At 40.5% G+C, this 21,180-nt stretch overlaps 3 protein-coding genes across 9 annotated transcripts in view; 2 read left to right on the forward strand and 1 right to left on the reverse strand.

The window, feature by feature from the left end:
* Positions 1 to 2,573, forward strand: part of LOC139576512 (rab-like protein 6) — a 30,542-nt gene extending 27,969 nt beyond the window's left edge. For all 5 annotated transcript variants that reach the window (XM_071402699.1, XM_071402695.1, XM_071402697.1 and 2 more), the window contains one exon: positions 33 to 2,573. In XM_071402699.1, coding sequence (XP_071258800.1) covers positions 33 to 224 — 192 coding nt within the window. In that variant the 3' untranslated portion in view covers positions 225 to 2,573. The remainder of the gene's footprint in view (positions 1 to 32) is intronic.
* Positions 2,176 to 20,640, reverse strand: LOC139576513 (uncharacterized). Of its 3 annotated transcripts, none has more exons than XM_071402702.1 (5): positions 20,473 to 20,640; positions 4,670 to 4,904; positions 3,141 to 3,224; positions 2,995 to 3,011; positions 2,176 to 2,888 (listed from the first exon to the last, which is right to left on the reverse strand). In XM_071402702.1, exons 1-5 carry the CDS (start codon positions 20,500 to 20,502, stop codon positions 2,799 to 2,801), a joined length of 456 nt encoding a protein of 151 aa, XP_071258803.1. In that variant the 5' UTR covers positions 20,503 to 20,640; the 3' UTR covers positions 2,176 to 2,798. The 3 variants fall into 3 exon arrangements, with proteins under 3 accessions (XP_071258803.1, XP_071258801.1, XP_071258802.1); XM_071402700.1 differs by lacking the exon at positions 20,473 to 20,640 and adding an exon at positions 8,708 to 8,842 and having other exon boundaries at positions 4,670 to 4,951; XM_071402701.1 differs by lacking the exons at positions 2,995 to 3,011; positions 20,473 to 20,640 and adding an exon at positions 8,708 to 8,867 and having other exon boundaries at positions 3,120 to 3,224; positions 4,670 to 4,951.
* Positions 14,177 to 18,065, forward strand: imp4 (IMP U3 small nucleolar ribonucleoprotein 4). The gene is made up of 9 exons (XM_071402693.1): positions 14,177 to 14,285; positions 14,671 to 14,779; positions 14,918 to 15,001; positions 15,244 to 15,353; positions 15,544 to 15,676; positions 16,677 to 16,831; positions 16,939 to 17,033; positions 17,172 to 17,245; positions 17,457 to 18,065. The coding sequence occupies exons 1-9, from the start codon at positions 14,283 to 14,285 to the stop codon at positions 17,567 to 17,569; spliced, it is 876 nt and encodes a 291-aa protein (XP_071258794.1). The 5' UTR covers positions 14,177 to 14,282; the 3' UTR covers positions 17,570 to 18,065.
* Positions 20,641 to 21,180: the final 540 nt, after the last annotated feature.

Genomic DNA, 21,180 nt, shown 5'->3' on the forward strand with positions numbered 1-21,180 from the left:
TAGACATACATTTTAAAAACCTTTTTTCTTAGGAGGATGAGAAGAGCAGCAAGAAGAAGCATAAAAAGGACAAGAAAAAAGATAAAGATGAGACCGGAACAGAAGATGACAAAGAGAGGAAAAAGAAGAAATCTCGGACCAAGAAAATGGATGACTTGGAGGATTTCTTGGCTGGAGGGGAGGGGTCAGCAAATAGAGAGGGCGGAGACTATGAAGAACTCTAGATCCCAAGTTATCTTTTTTTTTGGAACTTGACTCTAAAGAACCAAAGGAACCCAAAGAACCAAAGGAACCCAAGTTGTCATTTGAAACTTGTTTGGTTCCTAGAACCAGATTAATTTGTGCACAAACAGCATCCGCAAGCCATACCCATGGTTCATGGTCACCCATTCCCAGGCAAAAATCTAGACTCTGCTGGGGCTGTATGATGCATGAATATTATTTCCCATGAGCACTACTGATGATGTCACACATTATCTTTGAATGAGATGAGATGAGAAACTAGGTTGAAGATACAATCTTGTTACCTTCAACCTAGAGGAGATGACTGACACTCACTGTGGTGTGATACAAACTATATGATAATTAGTAGAGCCACTAAGGATAGATTTGACTTTTTTTAATTTTCAGACGTTTAACTTAAAATGTGTATTTGCTTACTATTTTATTTTAACTTTTTAAATGATGCTCTCCTGAAGTGAACCACTCCAAATGGGCTTGGCAGGGCTAACGTTTATTGTCTGAATGTCCTCTATTTGGTGTAAGAATTGCTTGAGAGGATATTCCTGTAAAGTGATGGTTGCTTGACAGTGTTGATATTACATAGTGGAGCATATACATGCTTGATGGTCATATTTCACATATTGAAGATTGTCCTCTTACTTTGATCCACTGGTTTTGTTTCTCCGACTCGGTGATGTAATGGTTGTTGAAAGTTGTGCTGTTTTAATTGACTTTTTCTATTTTTGACAAAGTACTATCTCGCTCCATTTGATAATTTACTCCCCTCCACAACACCATTTTACAGTGACTGTAGTTTTCAGTTTGTCTGCCTCCCAAATTGGCACCTTATTCCCTATGTATAATATATAAGGAATTGAGTGCTATTTGGGATGTAGCTTTTGTCACCTTTTCTACCGCCTCAGTACACATTTCAGTGTGTTTTAATTAGATGCCTTAAAAGGAAGTGACATACAACACACGTACATGTCTGCAATCCTTATCAACCATTTGTCAAGTGTTCTTACGGTAAGTCAAGACTGTAATGCATCAGAACTGACAGGTAGTAGCTTCAGACAGATGTGCGATGTCTGGTGCCTTCTGTTGGTGAACTGTAATGTTATGTCACTCTGAAATGTATCATATACTGTCTTTTTTGTTTTGTTGCTGAAGCCAGTACCAAAATCTTGGCAGCACACTACACAATATATGTAAACGTTTGCTTTTAGATAATAATCTTGATTTATGTTGTTAAGGGACTCCTACCAGTTTAGCAATGAATGATTGCTAAAGTCATAAACTGCTTACACAATAAGGTAACTTAAATAATGAACTGCTTACTATATATTTTCTTCTCAATCTTTTCCTGCATTCCAAGGCTCCTATTGTTCTTGTGTTAACTTTACATAACCGTTAGCGTGTCTGTCTCAGGAGGTTCCATGAACTTTACCTGTGCTTCAGATGTCCATTTGAAATACAATTTCTTGCAATAGTTGTAGTTCTTGGAGATATTTCAATGGCAGCCTACTAACATTGAATGCAGCTATTTTTGGACTGAAACATGTCAACAACAATAGTGCTTCATTATTACTACTCTCATCTATGGTATTTGTCATGATCATATTTTCCTGACGAGGAAATACAAATTGGATTGATTAATACCTACGATGTGGTTGATTGTCATCTGGTTTGACTTAAACATAAGGTTTATATTGCCCGCTCCAAATGTATACATATTTCCCATGTGTTAGTGTGCTAAAGCAGGTTGACTAGTTGCATCGCCAAAATTATTATGTAAATGCATCACTGCAGATGAAAGCAGTCATTGCAATCTGTTTACATTGCAAAGATACCATGCTATTCTGTAATGATGACAGACACCCATCAATTGAATTAAAAGCAGCATGAATTCATATTAGACAAGAAAATAAATGCAGGTGGTATTCAGGAATGATACACGGTACATGAAGCTTTTATTTCGAAGATGTTACACGGTATGTTTATTAACTGACGAGACAACAGACTTTTAGATGTATTATATACTTGTCACGTTAGATTACATTCGAAGGTTTAAAATGTAAAATGTATCTTTCAAAATATGAAACTATGCATTAATATAAAATACTGCGGCATTGTCTGTCTATTGTTGTCATTCAATGGGTGGTTCATGAGGCAAAAATAATGCAAAGAGCAAATTTCCAATTGGTGCATGAGGCTTATGGTGTACAATAAGAAAATAATGTATAAAAAGGTATATTGATATTTATTTTCATCCCATGAAATGTTTCCATATTTTCACTGGATGTGAACCTGTGTTTGGCTCATCCTAATAAATGCAAACGTATTTCTTCATAGATGGCGTTTACATTTTTTCCATTATGAAAATCAGGAAAGCAACGACAAACTATTGGTTTAGATTCTTTTCACTTAGCTCTTGTAACCACCAGGGAGACTAATACCTTTTCTTGAGGTACAGTACTTCAGTTTGTGTAACTGTAAAAAGCTGTAATGGCTGTCTTGTTTTGTAGCATAGAATTGAAATCCCCTTTAGCATTTTGTGTGTCCTTTAGCAATGTCCATCATTCCAGCTCAGTTATCTCTTCTTCAGTATGTGGATTATTTTTTCCCAGATCTGAGATCATAGTGATGTCCATGTATACTTCCTCCTTCTGAATTAAGAAATACCAGGTGTATGTTATAGCTGTTGAAAAACAGTAGCTACATGGCAATTGCTATTCTGTTTAAGGAATGAAATGTTTTAATGTCATACTTTACCTTGTTTTGGTCTTTTCCTGTTGTTTGGAGAGAAAGCGTTGAAGTTAGTTACTTAAAATGTTATGGACTAGTATTTGTCAGTGGAAGAGCAGTACTTTATGGATGCATTTGGGCTCATTGCATGCTTGGAGGTTGTAAGGACTTACTTTTTAAGTAACAGTAAGAAAAGAGGATCGCCATGGGGAGCAGAGGCATCAGAATCCAGCGAAGAATGTCCCAAACGTAGGAACCTGAGGCCGAAGCGAGTAGAGGAGATACAAATTAAGTCAAAAGTTCTCTACAGTGCATTCGGAAAGTATTCAGGCCACATGACCTTTTTCCACATTTTGTTACATTAGACTTATTCCAAACATTTATTAAATAAAACATTTTCCTCATCAATCAAAGCGAACACAGGTTTTTAGAAATGTTTGCTAATTTATCAAATTTTTTAAACAGAAATATTTACAAAAGTATTCAGACCCTTTGCTATAAGACTCGAAATTGAGCTCAGGTGCATCAGGTTTCCATTGATCATCCTTGAGATGTTTTCAACTTGATTGGAGTCCACCTGTGGTAAATTACATTGATTGGACAGTTGACAGTGCATGTCCGAGCAAAAACCAAGACATGAGGTCGAAGGAATTATCCGTAGAGCTCCGAGACAGGATTGTGTCGAGCCACAGATCTGGGGAAGGGTACTAAACAATGTCTGCAGGAACCACTCAGACTCTTCCTAGAGCTGGCCGCCTGGCCAAACTGATCAATCGGGGGAGAAGGGCCTTGGTCAGGGAGGTGACCAAGAACCTGGTCACTCTGACAGACCTCCAGAGTTCCTCTGTGGAGATGGGAGAAACTTCCAGAAGGACAACCATATCTGCAGCACTCCACCAATCATGCCTTTATGGTAGAGTGGCCAGACGGAAACCACTCCTCAGTAAAAGGCACATGACAGCCCGCTTGGAGTTTGCCAAAAGACACCTAAAGGACTCGCAGACCATGAGAAACAAGATTCTCTGGTCTTATGAAACCAAAGATTGAACTCTTTGGCCTGAATGCCAAGCGTCACGTCTGGAGGAAACCTGGCACCATCCCTACGGTGATGCTGTGGGGATGTTTTTCAGCGGTAGGTACTGGGAGACTAGTCAGGATCAAGGGAAAGATGAACGGAGCAAAGTACAGAGATCCTTGATGAACACCTGCTCCAGAGCACTCAGGACCTCAGACTGGGGCGACGGTTCACCTTCCAATAGGACAATGACCCTAAGCACACAGCCAACACATCTCAGGAGTGGCTACGGGACAAGTCTCTGAATGTCCTTGAGTGGCCCAGCCAGAGCCCGAACTTTAATACATTTGCTAACATTTAGAAACCTGGTTTTTCATTATGGGATATTGTGTTGATTGGTGAGAGAAAAAATGTGGAAAAAGTGAAGGGGTCTGAATACTTTCCGAAGGCACTGTCTACATTAAAAAATCAGAGAGGACCATTTACAGCAGAGCACATGTAATCCAAGACCTTGTGATGGACTTGTAAGAGGTTGGATAGCAATTAGGCTAGCAGGCCTATCAGTGTAGGTACCATAGGCTACATTTCAGGGTTCTCGCTTCTTCACTCATGGTTACTTTGACTTACATCAAGACATCATCTGGCGATGTCTGTCTGTGCACAGTCAAGAACAAGTATCACACTTACTGCTGTAGAAGTACTCCTCAGCCAGTTTGATGATGGTTTTATTGCTGCTCAGCACACCGCACCAATACATTCCCTCTCCCTGGGCCAGGCCCAGGACATCCACAATGAAGGAGTCAACACCCTGGGTCACCTTCAGCCTTCCTGCATCCAAAGACTTGCTCTCCCTGCTGAAGCTGAAGCCTGAACAGCACTGTGGGGACGTCTCCTTACACCACACCCTGGGGAGGTCCTCGTCCTTTAGATCATAAGGACAGGTCAGTCTCTGCACACCATCACATGTGCCTGTGAAATATAATTATAGATTAATATTAGAAATCTTAGACTCATTATTTGAAAAATCGAATACCTACACTCCCCTCCATATGTACTGTATTTGGACAGTGAAGCTAAAATTATCATTTTTGATTAAATGTTTCATATGATGCGACCGTAAAGAATGTCATCTTTAATTTGAGGCTATTTTTATACATGTATTTTTTACCATTTAGAGATGAAAACACTATCTAGTACACCCATGTGAAGACAAAATTCATGTATAGTGTATTGAAGTAGTTAAAAGTGTAGTACTTGTTCCAACATCCTAGCACACAATGACTACATTAAGCTTGTGACTCTTCACACTCATTGGATGCATTTGCAGTGTGTTTTGGTTGCGTTTCTTATATATGTTTGTCCAATAGGAAATTAATGGTAAATAATGACTGGAGTAATTTTATTTCTGGGAGTAGATAAGATGTTTCTAAATACTTTTAAGTTAATCCTGATAATGCCATGATTAAGGAAAATCATGAATAAATCATGATTATTGATAAAGTTATAGAGGGGTAAATCAATTTGAATTCAATCACTTTTTGAAGGCAACCTTTTTTGTTTTGAATAAAACCTTCCATATATGTATGTATATGTGTGTAACCGTTATTTAACTAGGCAAGGCAGTTAAAAGCAAATTATTATTTACAATGATGGCCTACCCCAGCCAAACCCTAAACCAGACTACGCCGCCCTATGGGACTCCCAATCACGGCCAGTTGTGATGCAGTCTAGAATCGAACCAGGGTCTGTAGTGACGCTTCTAGCACTGAGATGCAGTGCTTTTGACCACTGTGCCACTCGGGAGCCTGAATGCAAGGTGCCATATTTGTCCATTTATAGGAGTGTTTGGAAAGTGGACCTGAATACCAAAACATTTTTGGACCATAATGTTTTTACCTGAATGCCAAAACATTCAAGAGATAAAGGTGCTCAAAATTGACTTATTTTCCATACCTCACCATACCATGAGACATCCATGTTTTCATCACTGGAAATGACAAACGGTTGAGATTTATATAATTTAAAAGATTACAAATGGGGTTGTCACACTAATTTAATTATTTATTTAAAAGTAAAAAAATATATAAAAAAATAAGATATATAAATGCATAAATTCCACATCAAAATATACATATTCGCATATGTTGTAGCTTAGACCCAATTTTATACTTTCTGAGGTTTTTGTATTGTGTCTGCCATCGGTTGACACAACATGCTTTTGAATACAGAGTGGGTGTCCTTTCAATCATAGAAATAGCTGGTAAGGTAATAGCTTGACCACTAATTTGTCCAAACACTTGTAAAATATGAAACATTTGATCTCAAATCCAAAATTATGGAGTGTAGGGCGACATTTTAAAATGTTACTTCACTGTCCAAACACATACAGAGGGGAGTGTATGTGATATCTTGATGAAAGAATTCTACTGACCAACCTATACGTTACGTACACTACATGACCAAGAGTATGTGGACTGCTCGTCGAACATCTCATTCTAAAATCATGGACATTCATATGGAGTTGGTCCCCCCTTTACTGCTATAACAGCCTCCACTCTTCTGGGAAGGCTTTCCACTAGATGTTGGAACATTGTTGCGAGGACTTGCTTCCATTCAGCCACAAGTGCATTAGTGAGGTTGGGCAATTAGGCCTGGCTCGCAGTCGGCGCTCCAATTCATCATCAATTCATTCAAGTTGTTAGATGGGGTTGAGGTCAGGGCTCTGTGCAGGCTAGTAAAGTTCTTCCACACCGATCTCGACAAACCATTTCTGTATGGGCCTTGCCTTGTGCATGAGGCATTGTCATGCTGAAACAGGAAATGGCCTTCACCAAACTGTTGCCACAAAGTTAGAAGCACAGAATCGTCTAGAATGTCATTGTATGCTGTAGCGTTAAGATTTCCCTTCACTGGAACTAAGGGGCCTAGCCCAAACCATGAAAAACAGCCCCAGACCATTATTCCTCATCCACCAAACTTTACAGTTATCACTATGCATTCGGGCAGATAGCGTTCTCCTGGCATCCACCAAACCCAGATTAGTCTGTCGGACTGCCAGATGGTGAAGCGTGATTCATCACTCCAGAGAACGCGTTTCCACTGCTCCAGAGTCCAATGGTGGCGAGCTTTACACCACTGTAGCCGACGCATGGCATTGCGCATGGTGATCTTAGGCTTGTGTGCGGCTGCTCAGCCATGGAAACCCATTTCATGAAGCTCCCGACGAACAGTTTTTATGCTGATGTTGCTTCCAGAGGCAGTTTGGAACTCGGTAGTGAGTGCACTTCAGCACATGGCGATCCTGTTCTGTGAGCTTGTGTGGCCTACCACTTTGTGGCTGAGCCGTTGTTGCTCCTAGTCGTTTCCACGTCACAATAACAGCACTTACAGTGGACCAGGGCAGCTCTAGCAGGGAAAACTTGTTGGAAAGGTGGCATTCTATGACAGTGCCACAATGAAAGTCACTGAGCTCTTCAGTAAGGCCATTCTTCTGCCAATGTTTGTCTATGGAGATTGCATGGCTGTGTGCTCGATTGTATACACCTGTCAGCAATGGGTGTGGCTGAAATAGACATATCCACTCATTTGAAAGGGTGTCCACATACTTTTGTATATATAGTGGATCAAGACAAAAGTTCCCAGAAAAGTTTTTAATTTCCTGTCTCAAATATCACAACCAACCATGTAGCATGTGTCAAGCGCAGAGGATGTTTTGTACAATGTAACTTGTTATTCAGCCCAAATTGTTTCATGAAGTAAAAGATTGAATTGTTCTTTGAATCATTTGGAGTAAATTACACTGACAATTTAATCTATAATTTTCTCATCTCCATTTTGCAGTGGTGGAAAAAGTACCCAATTGTCATACTTGAGTAAAAGTAAAGATACCTTAATAGAAAATGACTCAAGTAAATGTAAAAATTTACCCAGTAAAACCCTACTTTAGTACGTCTAAAAGTATTTGGTTTTAAATATACTTAAGTATCAAAAGTAAAAGTATAAATAATTTCAAATTCCTTATATTGAGCAAACCAGAACGCACCATTTTCTTGTTTTTTTTAAATTTACGGATAGCCAAGGGCATGCTGCAACCCTCAAACATAATTTACAAACTAAGCATGTATTTAGTGAGTCAGCCAGATCAGAGGCAGTAGGGATAACCAGCGATTTTCTTTTGATAATTGTGTGAATTAGACCATTTTCCTATCCTGCTAAGCATTCAAAATGTAACTTTTGGGTGTCAGGGAAAATGTATGGAATAAAAAGTACATCATTTTCTGTAGGAACGTAGTGAAGTAAAAGTATAAAGTTGTAAAAAATATAAATAGTAAAGTACAGATCCCCCCCCCCCAAAACAAAACGACTTAAGTATTTTTACTTAAGTACTTTACATCACCGCCATTTTGAAAACCGCTGACAGTATGAGTTGTAACTTTGTAACAAACACTTACAAAGAATTGTGAATACTATGAAATGTACAGTATGTTTTGACTTGACTCATTCCATTATTGAAAATCAGTTCAGTCAAATCAATAATCCCTCTGTAATCCAGGTTTTTGTTTGCTATGCCTTCATTTACCTTACATTACTGAAAATGTCCGTCTGAACTCCATCATTGGTCAGATTAAAGATGGCAATATGCAAAATAAATACATAGTCATAAGCTATTTACTATGAAGTGCAGGCAACATACAAATGTACATGGCACACACATATGGTCCTTACCAGCAAGCCAGAAAACCAATGTAGTCAGTAGAAGCATTTTTGTTGCTGAATGTTGCTGGAGTCAAAATATGAAGTAAAACACAGAAGACAGTATGTCAGGCTCTGCTATGGAAGATGTCAGGAAATGGCCAACCACAGTAGTCTTGCCTAATATAGAGAGAACTATTTTTTCTTTTTTGCATAGTTAGGTTGACTTGTGATTTTAAAAAAGGCAAACAGATAGGCTCAGTACGCAGCAAGGTTATTATACACTGAACAAAAATATAAACACAACAACCCCTAATCTATGGATTTCACATGACTGGGAATACAGATATGCATCTGTTGGTCACAGATTTTTTTTATTTTTTTTTATTTCACAATTTTTTAACCAGGTATGCCAGTTGAGAACAAGTTCACATTTACAACTGCGACCTGGCCAAGATAAAGCAAAGCAGTGCGACAAAAACAAAAACACAGAGTTACACATAAACAAACGTACAGTCAATAACACAATATAAAAATATATGTACAGTGTGTGCAAATGCAGAAGAGTAGGGAGGTAAGGCAATAAATAAGCTATAGAGGCGAAATAATTACAATTTAGCGTTAACACTGGAGTGATAGATGTGCAGATGTGTAACGTTCTTCTAAGTCGTTCTCCTCCTCAGACGAGGAGGAGCAAGGATCGGACCAAAATGCAGCGGGTGATGAATACATGATAGATTTATTTTAAACAAGACGAACACGAAGCACACTAGATAAATGACAAAATAAGAAACAAAGTCAACAGACCTGAACAAACGAACTTACAGAACACGAAGAACGCACAAACAGGTACAGACAAAACAAACGAAACAGTCCCGTGTGGTAACAACACTGACACGGAAGACAATCACCCACAAACAAACAGTGAGAACAGCCTACCTTCATATGGTTCTCAATCAGAGGAAACGTCAAACACCTGCCCCTGATTGAGAACCATATAAGGCTAATTAACCATGAACCTAAACAAGAAACAAATAACATAGACTGCCCACCCCAACTCACGCCCTGACCATACTAAACAAATACAAAAACAACAGAAAACAGGTCAGGAACGTGACAAGATGATGATGTGCATGTAGAAATACTGGGGTGCAAAAGAGCAAGAGGATAAATAACAATATGGGGATGAGGTAGTTGGGTGTGCTATTTACAGATTGGCTGTGTACAGGTACAGTGATCGGTAAGCTGCTCTGAGCTGATGCTTAAAGTTAGAGAGGGCGATATAAGACCAGCTTCAGTGATTTTTGCAATTCGTTCCAGTCATTGGCCACAGAGAACTGGAAGGAAAGGGCCAAAGTAAGTGTTGGCTTTGGGGATGACCAGTGAATAATACCTGCTGGAGTGTGTGCTACGGGTGGGTGTTGCTATGGTGACCAGTGAGCTGAGATAAGGTGGGGCTTAACTTAGCAAAGACTTATAGATGTCTGGAGCCAGTGGGTTTGGCGACGAATATGTAGTGAGGGCCAGCCAACGAGAGAATACAGGTCGCAGTGGTGGGTAGTTTATGGGGCTTTGGTGACAAAACGGATGGCACTGTGATAGACTACATCCAGTTTGCTGAGTAGAGTGTTGGAGTCTATTTTGTAAATGACATCGCCGAAGTCAAGGATCAATAGGATAGTCATTTTTACGAGGGTATGTTTGGCAGCATGAGTGAAGGAGGCTTTGTTGCAAAATAGGAAGCCGTCTAACCAGACACCTAGGTATTTGTAGTTGTTCACATATTCTAAGTCAGAACCGTCCGGAGTAGTGATGCTAGTAGGGCGGGCGGGTGAGGGCAACAATCGGTTGGAGAGCATGCATTTCATTTTACTAGTATTTAAAAGCAGTTGGAGGCCACGGAAGGAATGTTGTATGGCATTGAAGCTCGTTTGGAGGTTTGTTAACAGTGTCCAAAGAAGGGCCAGATGTATACAGAATGGTGTCGTCTGCGTAGAGGTGGATCAGAGAATCACCAGCAGCAAGAGCGACATCATTGATATATACAGATAAGAGTCGGACCGAGAATTGAACCCTATGGCTCCCCCATAGAGACTGCCAGAGGTTCGGACAACAGGCCCTCCGATTTCACACACTGAACTCTATCTGAGAAGTAGTTGGTGAACCAGGCGAGGCAGTCATTTGAGAAACCAAGGCTATTGAGTCTGCCGATAAGAATGCGATGATTGACAGAATCGAAAGCCTTGGCCAGGTCGATGAAGACGGCTGCACAGTACTGTCTTTTATCGGTGGTGGTTATGATATCGTTTTGGACCTTGAGCGTGGCTGAGGTGCACCCGTGACCAGCTCGGAAACCAGATTGCATAGTGGAGAAGGTACAGTGGGATTCAAAATTATCGGTGATCTGTTTGTTAACTTGGCTTTCGAAGATTTTAGAAAGGCAGGGCAGGGTGGATATACAGTGGGGCAAAAAAGTATTTAGTCAGCCACCAATTGTGCAATTCTCCCACTTAAAAAGATGAGAGAAGCCTGTAATTTTCATCATAGGTACACTTCAACTATGACAGACAAAATGAGGGGGGAAAAATCCAGAAAATCACATTGTAGGATTTTTTATGAATTTATTTGCAAATTATGGTGGAAAATAAGTATTTGGTCAATAACAAAAGTTTCTCTCAATACTTTGTTATATACCCTTTGTTGGCAATGACAGAGGTCAAACGTTTTCTGTAAGTCTTCACAAGGTTTTCACACACTGTTGCTGGTATTTTGGCCCATTCCTCCATGCAGATCTCCTCTAGAGCAGTGATGTTTTGGGGCTGTTGCTGGGCAACACGGACTTTCAACTCCCTCCAAAGATTTTCTATGGGGTTGAGATCTGGAGACTGGCTAGGCCACTCCAGGACCTTGAAATGCTTCTTACGAAGCCACTCCTTCGTTGCCCGGGCGGTGTGTTTGGGATCATCAAGACCCAGCCACGTTTCATCTTCAATGCCCTTGCTGATGGAAGGAGGTTTCACTCAAAATCTCACGATACATGGCCCCATTCATTCTTTCCTTTACACGGATCAGTCGTCCTGGTCCCTTTGCAGAAAAACAGCCCCAAAGCATGATGTTTCCACCCCCATGCTTAACAGTAGGTATGGTGTTCTTTGGATGCAACTCAGCATTCTTTGTCCTCCAAACACGACGAGTTGAGTTTTTACCAAAAAGTTATATTTTGGTTTCATCTGACCATATGACATTCTCCCAATCTTCTTCTGGATCATCCAAATGCTCTCTAGCAAACTTCAGACGGGCCTGGACATGTACTGGCTTAAGCAGGGGGACACGTCTGGCACTGCAGGATTTGAGTCCCTGGTGGCGTAGTGTGTTACTGATGGTAGGCTTTGTTACTTTGGTCCCAGCTCTCTGTAGGCCATTCACTAGGTCCCCCCGTGTGGTTCTGGGATTTTTGCTCACCGTTCTTGTGATCATTTTGACCCCACGGGGTGAGATCTTGCCCCAGATCGAGGGAGATTATCAGTGGTCTTGTATGTCTTCCATTTCCTAATAATTGCTCCCACAGTTGATTTCTTCAAACCAAGCTGCTTACCTATTGCAGATTTAGTCTTCCCAGCCTGGTGCAGGTCTACAATTTTGTTTCTGGTGTCCTTTGACAGCTCTTTGGTCTTGGCCATAGTGGAGTTTGGAGTGTGACTGTTTGAGGTTGTGGACAGGTGTCTTTTATACTGATAACAAGTTCAAACAGGTGCCATTAATACAGGTAACGAGTGGAGGACAGAGGAGCCTCTTAAAGAAGAAGTTACAGGTCTGTGAGAGCCAGAAATCTTGCTTGTTTGTAGGTGACCAAATACTTATTTTCCACCATAATTTGCAAATAAATTCATTAAAAATCCTACAATGTGATTTTCTGGATTTTTTTTCTCATTTTGTCTGTCATAGTTGAAGTGTACCTATGATGAGTGTACCTACAGTACCTACAGGCCTCTCTCATCTTTTTAAGTGGGAGAACTTGCACAATTGGTGGCTGACTAAATACTTTTTTTGCCCCACTGTAGGTCTATAACAGTTTGGGTCTAGAGTGTCTCCCCCTTTGAAAAGGGGGATGACCGCGGCAGCTTTCCAAACTTTGGCGATCTCAGACGATACGAAAGAGAGGTTGAACAGGCTAGTAATAGGGGTTGCAACAATTTTGGCAGATAATTTTAGAAAGAGAGGGTCCAGATTGTCCAGCCCAGCTGATTTGTAGGGATCCAGATTTTGCAGCTCTTTCAGAACATAAGCGGTTTGTATTTGGGTGAAGGAGAAGTGGGGGGGTGGGGCTTGGGCAAGTTGCTGTGCTGAGCTGTTGGCCGGGGTAGGGGTAGCCAGGAGGAAAAAATGGCCAGCTGTAGAAAAATGCTTGTTGAAATTATTGATTGTCGTAGATTTATCGGTGGTGACAGTGTTTCCTGGCCTCAGTGCAGTGGGCAGCTGCGAGGAGGTGCTCTTATTCTCCTTGGACTTTACAGTGTCCCAAAACTTTGTGGAATTAGTGCTACATGATGCAAGTTTCTGTTTGAAAATGGTCACAGATATAAATAAAAAAAATAGGGTGTGGACCAGAAAACCAGTCAGTATATGGTGAGACCACCATTTGTCTCATGCAGCGTGACACATCTCCTTCACATAGAGTTGATCATGCTGTTGATTGTTGCTTGTGGAATGTTGTCCCACTCCTCTTCAATGGCTGTGTGAAGTTGTTGGATATTGGCGGAATCTGGAACACGCTTTCGTACACGTCGATCCATAGCATCCCAAGCGTGGTCAATGGATGTCTAGTGAGTATGCAGGCCATGAAAGAATTGGTATATTTTCAGCTTCCAGGAATTGTACATGGGGCTGTGGGATGTAAACAAATTTGTGCACCAAATTTGTGAGAAATAAGAATTTTGTGCATATGGAACATTTCTGGTATCTTTTAGTTCAGCTCATGAAACATATTTTTGTTCAGTGTAGTTTTGTGTTTCTATATGAGGCTCTTTTTCTTTTTCAAATTCACTTTAGTTTCAGTTAGTTTTCAGACCCGATTTGCTTGTTTTTATTTAGTTTTAGTTCAAAATGTTGTTTTCCTGCCTGCAGGTATCGATAGTTTGCAGGCAGACATATTTGGTGAGTAACGAACGTATTTTGACATTATAACGCTTGCAGAGCTGGTGAATTGTCGGTTAAATTGTATTTTTCTGGGCAGAGAGGAGATAACGTCATATTCGTCGTCTCCTTTGCCCAGGAACTGGTTCAGTACGCAGCCACACAATTAGAAACATATGGCTTATTTAAACCTTTTTCTGAGATCTGGGAAAATAAAAAGAGCTAATGAATCAAACATGCAAATGTGAAATGCATTTTCCGTGTATGTTCAACGTTGTTTATGGCTTGTACTTGGGACTTTTACTTTGATAGCTCGTATTTGTGGCTTTTATTTTGAAACGTCTATCGTCCAATCTTCTTGCCAGTTTCGCACACTCCCATTGGATGTTGGCTTATCCAATGAAATAGAGTGTTGGTGACTTCCTCGCGGTCGTCGGTGTGTGTGGTTGTGAGTGCGTGCAATCCAATCAACAAAATGGTAACTCCATGGAGTATTTGTTTAGCTTTTTAAAACTTCATATCAGCTTGAAGCATCTGATTATTTAGCTCCACAGTGTTGTAAAGAAACAGATATTGTCTGGTCATTGCTGATCCATGTTACCGTGCTAGATTATTAGCTAGTTTGCTAGCTAAACACTGCCAGGTGGGCCTGTTGGATTGATGTAATTCCGATTTCACTAGTACTGATCTTGGATTATAGAGTGGTCTTTCTGAGCAATTCTCGTGTTTTTTCCCCCTGCTATTCTTGTGTCCGATGTGTGTTATAACTATTCTGTATAATTTCTGAGCCATAATGAACAGTACAATGCTGATAGTCAGCTTTCTACTGTTCATCATGGTGTGTTTGTCTCTGATGATTGTAGCTTCGTCGAGAGACGAGACTGAGACGGGAGTACCTGTATAGGAAGTCCCAAGAGGACAGGGTGCGGACGATTGAGGAGAAGAAACAGAAGCTGAAATCTGCTCTTGATGGTGAGGACTGTGTGTAATGGAGGAGATTGGTGGGTGGATGAACAATCTAAAATAGCTTGAGACTTTTTTAAATGGCAGCGCTAACAAATTACAATTTGGGTACCTGTAAAAGTCATTGACTTTTGTTTTTCCCTACAGACAATCGTCTCATCCCTACTGAGGTTCGCAGAGAAGCTGTACAGTTACAGAAATTGCTGGAGTTTGATGATGAGGGAGCAGAAGGTTTGTTTCTGCACATCAACATTTAAACGACACCCCATTCCCTATATAGTGCACAACTGTTGACCACCAAGACACTAGGCTCCGGTCAAAAGTATTGAACTATATATTGTATAGGGTACCCTTTGGGACGCATCCTCAGTGTTGTCTTGTTTATGATGTTGACATCTCATGGAAAAGCAGCCTTTACCACAGTTTCCCATAAGAAATGTGCAAACAGTGACTGAGAGATACTCTGTGTGCAGGTGTCAGCTCTCACATGGATGATGAGTATAAATGGGCTGGAGTGGAGGATCCAAAGGTCATGGTCACAACATCAAGAGACCCCAGCTCTCGACTCAAGATGTTTGTCAAGGTATGTTCATTTATGTCTCAATTCTTATTCAATGTCTATCCTCTGCTCCACCTCTATTACAGAGCATATTGTAACCAGGAAAAATAATTCCCAAGAAGGAGCTAACAGACAGTATAATAGATTAAGTTTTATACAAGTAATAATGACTCACCCTCAATTTTTGCTGACGTGCAATGTTTGCTATTGACAGGAGGTGAAGCTGATCTTCCCTGGGGCTCAGCGTATGAACAGGGGAGGTCATGAAATTAAAGCTCTGGTACAAGCCTGTAAAGCGAACAATGTTACAGACCTGGTCATCGTTCATGAGACTAGAGGACAGCCAGGTAAGCCCATCTAGGCATATAACAATATTTTTTTAAATATATTTGTATTTATTTATTTCCACACAAGAAAATACAAAACAATATAATCAGAGTTTAAGAGGCAAGTGAAACGTGCCTGCGCAGAAGTGGTAAAAAAAACGGAGGTTTTCAGAGGGGTCTTGGATGGTTGGAAGTGTTGGGCCAGAGGCCGAGAGGTCGCTGGTTCGGGTCCCTGCGTCAACTGGGTGGGCGATCTGTCGATGTGCCCTTGAGCTGGGTGCTTGACCATGATTGTTCCCGTGGGTTACTCTGGATGGGAGTGTTTGCTAAATGACTAAAATGTCATGTATATGTTGAGGGGCTTGTCAGCAGGTGGGTTTTATGTTTTAAAATTCAATCATATTTTTTTTAACTGAGTGGCTTGCAAAGCACCTCCCAATTTCAAATGTTTAATTAACCAACTATAATCATCTAGAACCATCTATTACCAACACCAAATGATTATAGCCATAGCCTGGTTCCAGGTCTGTTTATGCTCTTTCCAACTCCATTGCTGTCATTGTCAACATGTTTGGCATGACAATTCTATAAGGACTTGATAAGAGAGCAGAAACAGAGACTAGCACCCAGGTTATCATATCCATGCACATTATATATGCATATACACATACACACTACCGGTCAGAAGTTTTAGAACACCTACTCATTCAAGGGTTTTTCTTTATTTTTACTATTTTCTATAATAGTGAAGACATAAAATAAACTATGAAATAACACATATGCCAAGAGTGTGCAAAGCTGTCATCAAGGCAAAGGGTGGCTATTTGAAGAATCTCAAATATATTTTGATTTGTTACATACTTTTTTGGTTACTACATGATTCCATATGTGTTATTTCATAGTTGTAGTGTATATATATATTTTTTTTTTTACAGGCTGGAATGCATCATTCCAAGTAAAAACACTGCATCAAGGGAACTTTAAAATAACTACTTTAATATTGCCTGTGTGAACTGTATAGATGGGCTGGTGGTGTGCCACCTACCTTTTGGACCAACTGCGTACTTCACTCTTTACAATGTGGTAATGAGACATGATGTGCCGGACATTGGAACCATGTCTGAAGCCTACCCCCACCTCATCTTTCACAACTTCTCCTCACGACTTGGCCAGAGGGTGAGAGACTTGGCACTTCACAATTCTCAATAAATGTTTACCCTAGTATTGTGAGTGCATCCAAAAGTTTCTGACACTGACTGTAAGTAAATCTCTCTTAAAATCAGGTTTCCAATATCCTCAAGTATTTGTTCCCGGTGCCTAAAGAGGACAGTAGACGAGTTATCACATTTGCCAACCAGGAGGATTTTATATCTTTCAGGTGAGTAGAGGGATGCATTGAAAGAGCTATTTGCGAACATGTACCTAATCTTGGGCAGATAGGTTGACTGTGGACTCCATTAGGTAGCGGAATGTAGTTACACATTCTTATTTACTTAAGGACCTATTTTTATTGCAGACATCACACTTACAAGAAAACGGACCACAGGAACGTTGAGTTGTCAGAAGTTGGGCCCAGATTTGAAATCAAATGTAAGTACAATGTTTTACCTTTCTCATCATAAGCAACACCATGTTTTTGAACAATGTGTAATTTTGGATTAATTGCAGTTTGGCCCTTTCCTGCACTGCTCCCCCTATACATTTAGTGTTTTTTAAAGATATTGTGTGTATTGAGAATGCATATGCAAAATTGTAATTGTTATATTATAATCTAGTGATATAACTGTTTTTCTGTCTGTAGTGTACATGATCAAGCTTGGTACCCTGGAAAATGAGGCTACAGCGGACGTTGAATGGCGCCACCACTCATATACACACACTGCCAAAAAGAGGAAGTTTCTCAGCATGGAGTAACATTAGCCACATCTCAGTGTGCCCCTCATTGACAGGGCATGGCCAAAGCAGCCTAACCACACAGTAGTCTAGTGTTGTGTTTTCAGTTTTACACACCATACCTCAGATTTGTTTTTCATGGAAATATGGCATCAGACATTGAATCATTTCATTGAAACAGGCTCTACCAGAGAAGTTATGTATACTACGATTGGCCTAACTCCAAATTTGACTATTTTCCATTAAATTAACAGACCTAAAGAAAAAAAATATGATTCAAAACAAGGCTATTGTTGGCTTTGCTGTATGTCAGATGTTTTAGTTATTTACTTATTTTCCAGGGGGCTACAAAAACACTCAATACTTTTTTCCAGATGGCTAGAATATACATTTTTCCTTTATCAGCCTCACAATATTATAGACGTATAATTTTGCACTACATTTGCACTGTATCTGAGGTAGTGACTCGCCCAGAGATGAACAATATGTAAAAAATAAAAACAGTTCCTGGTTTTAACCTTGTTTTTCCCTTTCTCTTATGATACATACCACCTTTCCACATTACTGTTGTTAATCTGAATCATACATACAATCTGAACATTTGCCTGTTCACAGCATGCGTTGGTGGTCGGTGCTGTTTGAGGATGTTTATTTTTTATGAGCATCACCTTATTTCTATTACAGCATGTTGGATGACTGTCATTCATATTCCATTCACCCACTTCAATATAACAGGTTCAGGCTACTACATGATACTAGATTTTTCCCTATACCCATCTTGCGGTTGCTTCAACCTAGCCTATGAATGAAAGTTTGCAACGTAGGTACACACCTACAGTGGGGAGAACAAGTATTTGATACACTGCCGATTTTGCAGGTTTTCCTACTTACAAAGCATGTAGAGGTCTGTAATTTTTATCATAGGTACACTTCAACTGTGAGAGACGTAATCTAAAACAAAAATCCAGAAAATCACATTGTATGATTTTTAAGTAATTAATTTGCATTTTATTGCATGACATAAGTATTTGATCACCTACCAACCAGTAAGAATTCCGGCTCTCACAGACCTGTTAATTTTTCTTTAAGAAGCCCTCCTGTTCTCCACTCATTACCTGTATTAACTGCACCTGTTTGAACTCGTTACCTGTATAAAAGACACCTGTCCACACACTCAATCAAACAGACTCCAACCTCTCCACAATGGCCAAGACCAGAGAGCTGTGTAAGGACATCAGGGATAAATTGTAGACCTGTACAAGGCTGGGATGGGCTACAGGACAATAGCCAAGCAGCTTGGTGAGAAGGCAACAACTGTTGGCACAATTATTAGAAAATGGAAGAAGTTCAAGATGACGGTCAATCACCCTCGGTCTGGGGCTCCATGCAAGATCTCACCTCGTGGGGCATCAATGATCATGAGGAATGTGAGGGATCAGCCCAGAACTACACGGAAGGACCTGGTCAATGACCTGAAGAGAGCTGGGACCACAGTCTCAAAGAAAACCATTAGTAACACACTACGCCGTCATGGATTAAAATCCTGCAGCGCACGCAAGGTCCCCCTGCTCAAGCCAGCGCATGTCCAGGCCCGTCTGAAGTTTGCCAATGACCATCTGGATGATCCAGAGGAGGAATGGGAGAAGGTCATGTGGTCTGATGAGACAAAAATAGAGCTTTTTGCTCTAAACTCCACTCGCCGTGTTTGGAGGAATAGAAGGATGAGTACAACCCCAAGAACACCATCCCAACCGTGAAGCATGGAGGTGGAAACATCATTCTTTGGGGATGCTTTTCTGCAAAGGGGACAGGACGACTGCACCGTATTGAGGGGAGGATGGATGGGGCCATGTATCGCGAGATCTTGACCAACAACCTCCTTCCCTCAGTAAGAGCATTGAAGATGGGTCGTGGCTGGGTCTTCCAGCATGACAACGACCCGAAACACACAGCCAGGGCAACTAAGGAGTGGCTCCGTAAGAAGCATCTCAAGGTCCTGGAGTGGCCTAGCCAGTCTCCAGACCTGAACCCAATAGAAAATCTTTGGAGGGAGCCGAAAGTCCGTATTGCCCAGCGACAGCCCCGAAACCTGAAGGATCTGGAGAAGGTCTGTATGGAGGAGTGGGCCAAAATCCCTGCTGCAGTGTGTGCAAACCTGGTCAAGAACTACAGGAAACGTATGATCTCTGTAATTGCAAACTAAGGTTTCTGTACCAAATGTTCAGTTCTGCTTTTCTGATGTATCAAATACTTATGTCATGCAATAAAATGCAAATTAATTACTTAAAAATCATACAATGTGATTTTCTGGATTTTTGTTTTAGATTCCTTCTCTCACAGTTGAAGTGTACCTATGATAAAAATTACAGACCTCTACATGCTTTGTAAGTAGGAAAACCTGCAAAATTGTCAGTGTATCAAATACTTGTTCTCCCCACTGTATTTAGGGTGTAATCATTAGTCCAACAGTTGCAAACGAGAGTTTTTATTGGACAAATTCAGATATGATTAATCCTGTTTGCTTCTGTTTAAGAAATGTTTTTCAACAGAATCGGTGGAATGAATACACCCATGATCAAACACAAACCGTTAACTCTCATAGCCACATATAAACACCTTTTTGTATACCTTCTCGCATCTACACACTCTCCTCTTACCTTTTCCCTTCACTTGTGGACTAAAGTGGACAACACATCAGCTGTCCATGACCAGGCGAAAAAACCTTTCCAAGCCAAACCTTCATATCATAAACGCTACACACAGCCTACATAGTTGTCACCATATTAGCTAAAGTAACGTCAAAGTTAACATAGTTAGATATAGCGTGTTAGTAAACCCGCTACAATCATGCAGCACAGTGTACAGCCAGTAAGCAGTTTAGCAGGAACACAGGTGGCAATACATTAGTAAAACCAAAAGCTTACCTTGGAAGAGTTCCAGTGTTGGATAGTCATAGCCAGCTAGCTAACATGGCACCCCTCTGTTTGAGTAGGCTAAATTATCCAGCTAAGTAAGTGAAAGGGAAAAACATTTTGAAATATAGCTATCTCTCTTGCTCCTTCATTTTTGAAGTTATTAATTTGTTCAAAACTGTTCAACTATTGTCGTTGTCTTTGAGTCAGCTACTCACCACATGTTATGCAGTGCAGTGCTAGCTAGCTGTAGCTTATGCTTATGCTAGATTCATTCTGATCCTTTGATTGGGTGGACAACATGTCAGTTCATGCTGCAAGAGCTCTGATAGGTTGGAGGATATCCCCTGGAAGTTGTCCTAATTACTGTGTAAGTCTATGGAATCACCCGATACAATTGCAATCAGTCGATATAATCGACAACTATCATCAGAAATCAAACAATATGAATCAGACAGTGAGGCGCCGCCTGACCCACTAGTTGGTCAGAAGGTTCAAATCAATGTTTCATATCATGGTGTAGATGTACTGTAGATCGAATTGCAGTCAATAAATGTTCTTCCCTACTATGGGTCATAATAGCGGGCTATCCCGGGGTAGAAACACTTTAAAAATCCATTACGTACCTTTGACGAAAGGAAAGGACATCAGAAGATCTTCTAGTTTCAGTTACAGCACAATAAAAAATTATCTTTACCGCCTACTCGGAAATTACGATAT

This window comes from Salvelinus alpinus, chromosome 5, assembly GCF_045679555.1.
Source record: "Salvelinus alpinus chromosome 5, SLU_Salpinus.1, whole genome shotgun sequence".
NCBI classification, from domain to species: Eukaryota; Metazoa; Chordata; class Actinopteri; order Salmoniformes; family Salmonidae; genus Salvelinus; species Salvelinus alpinus.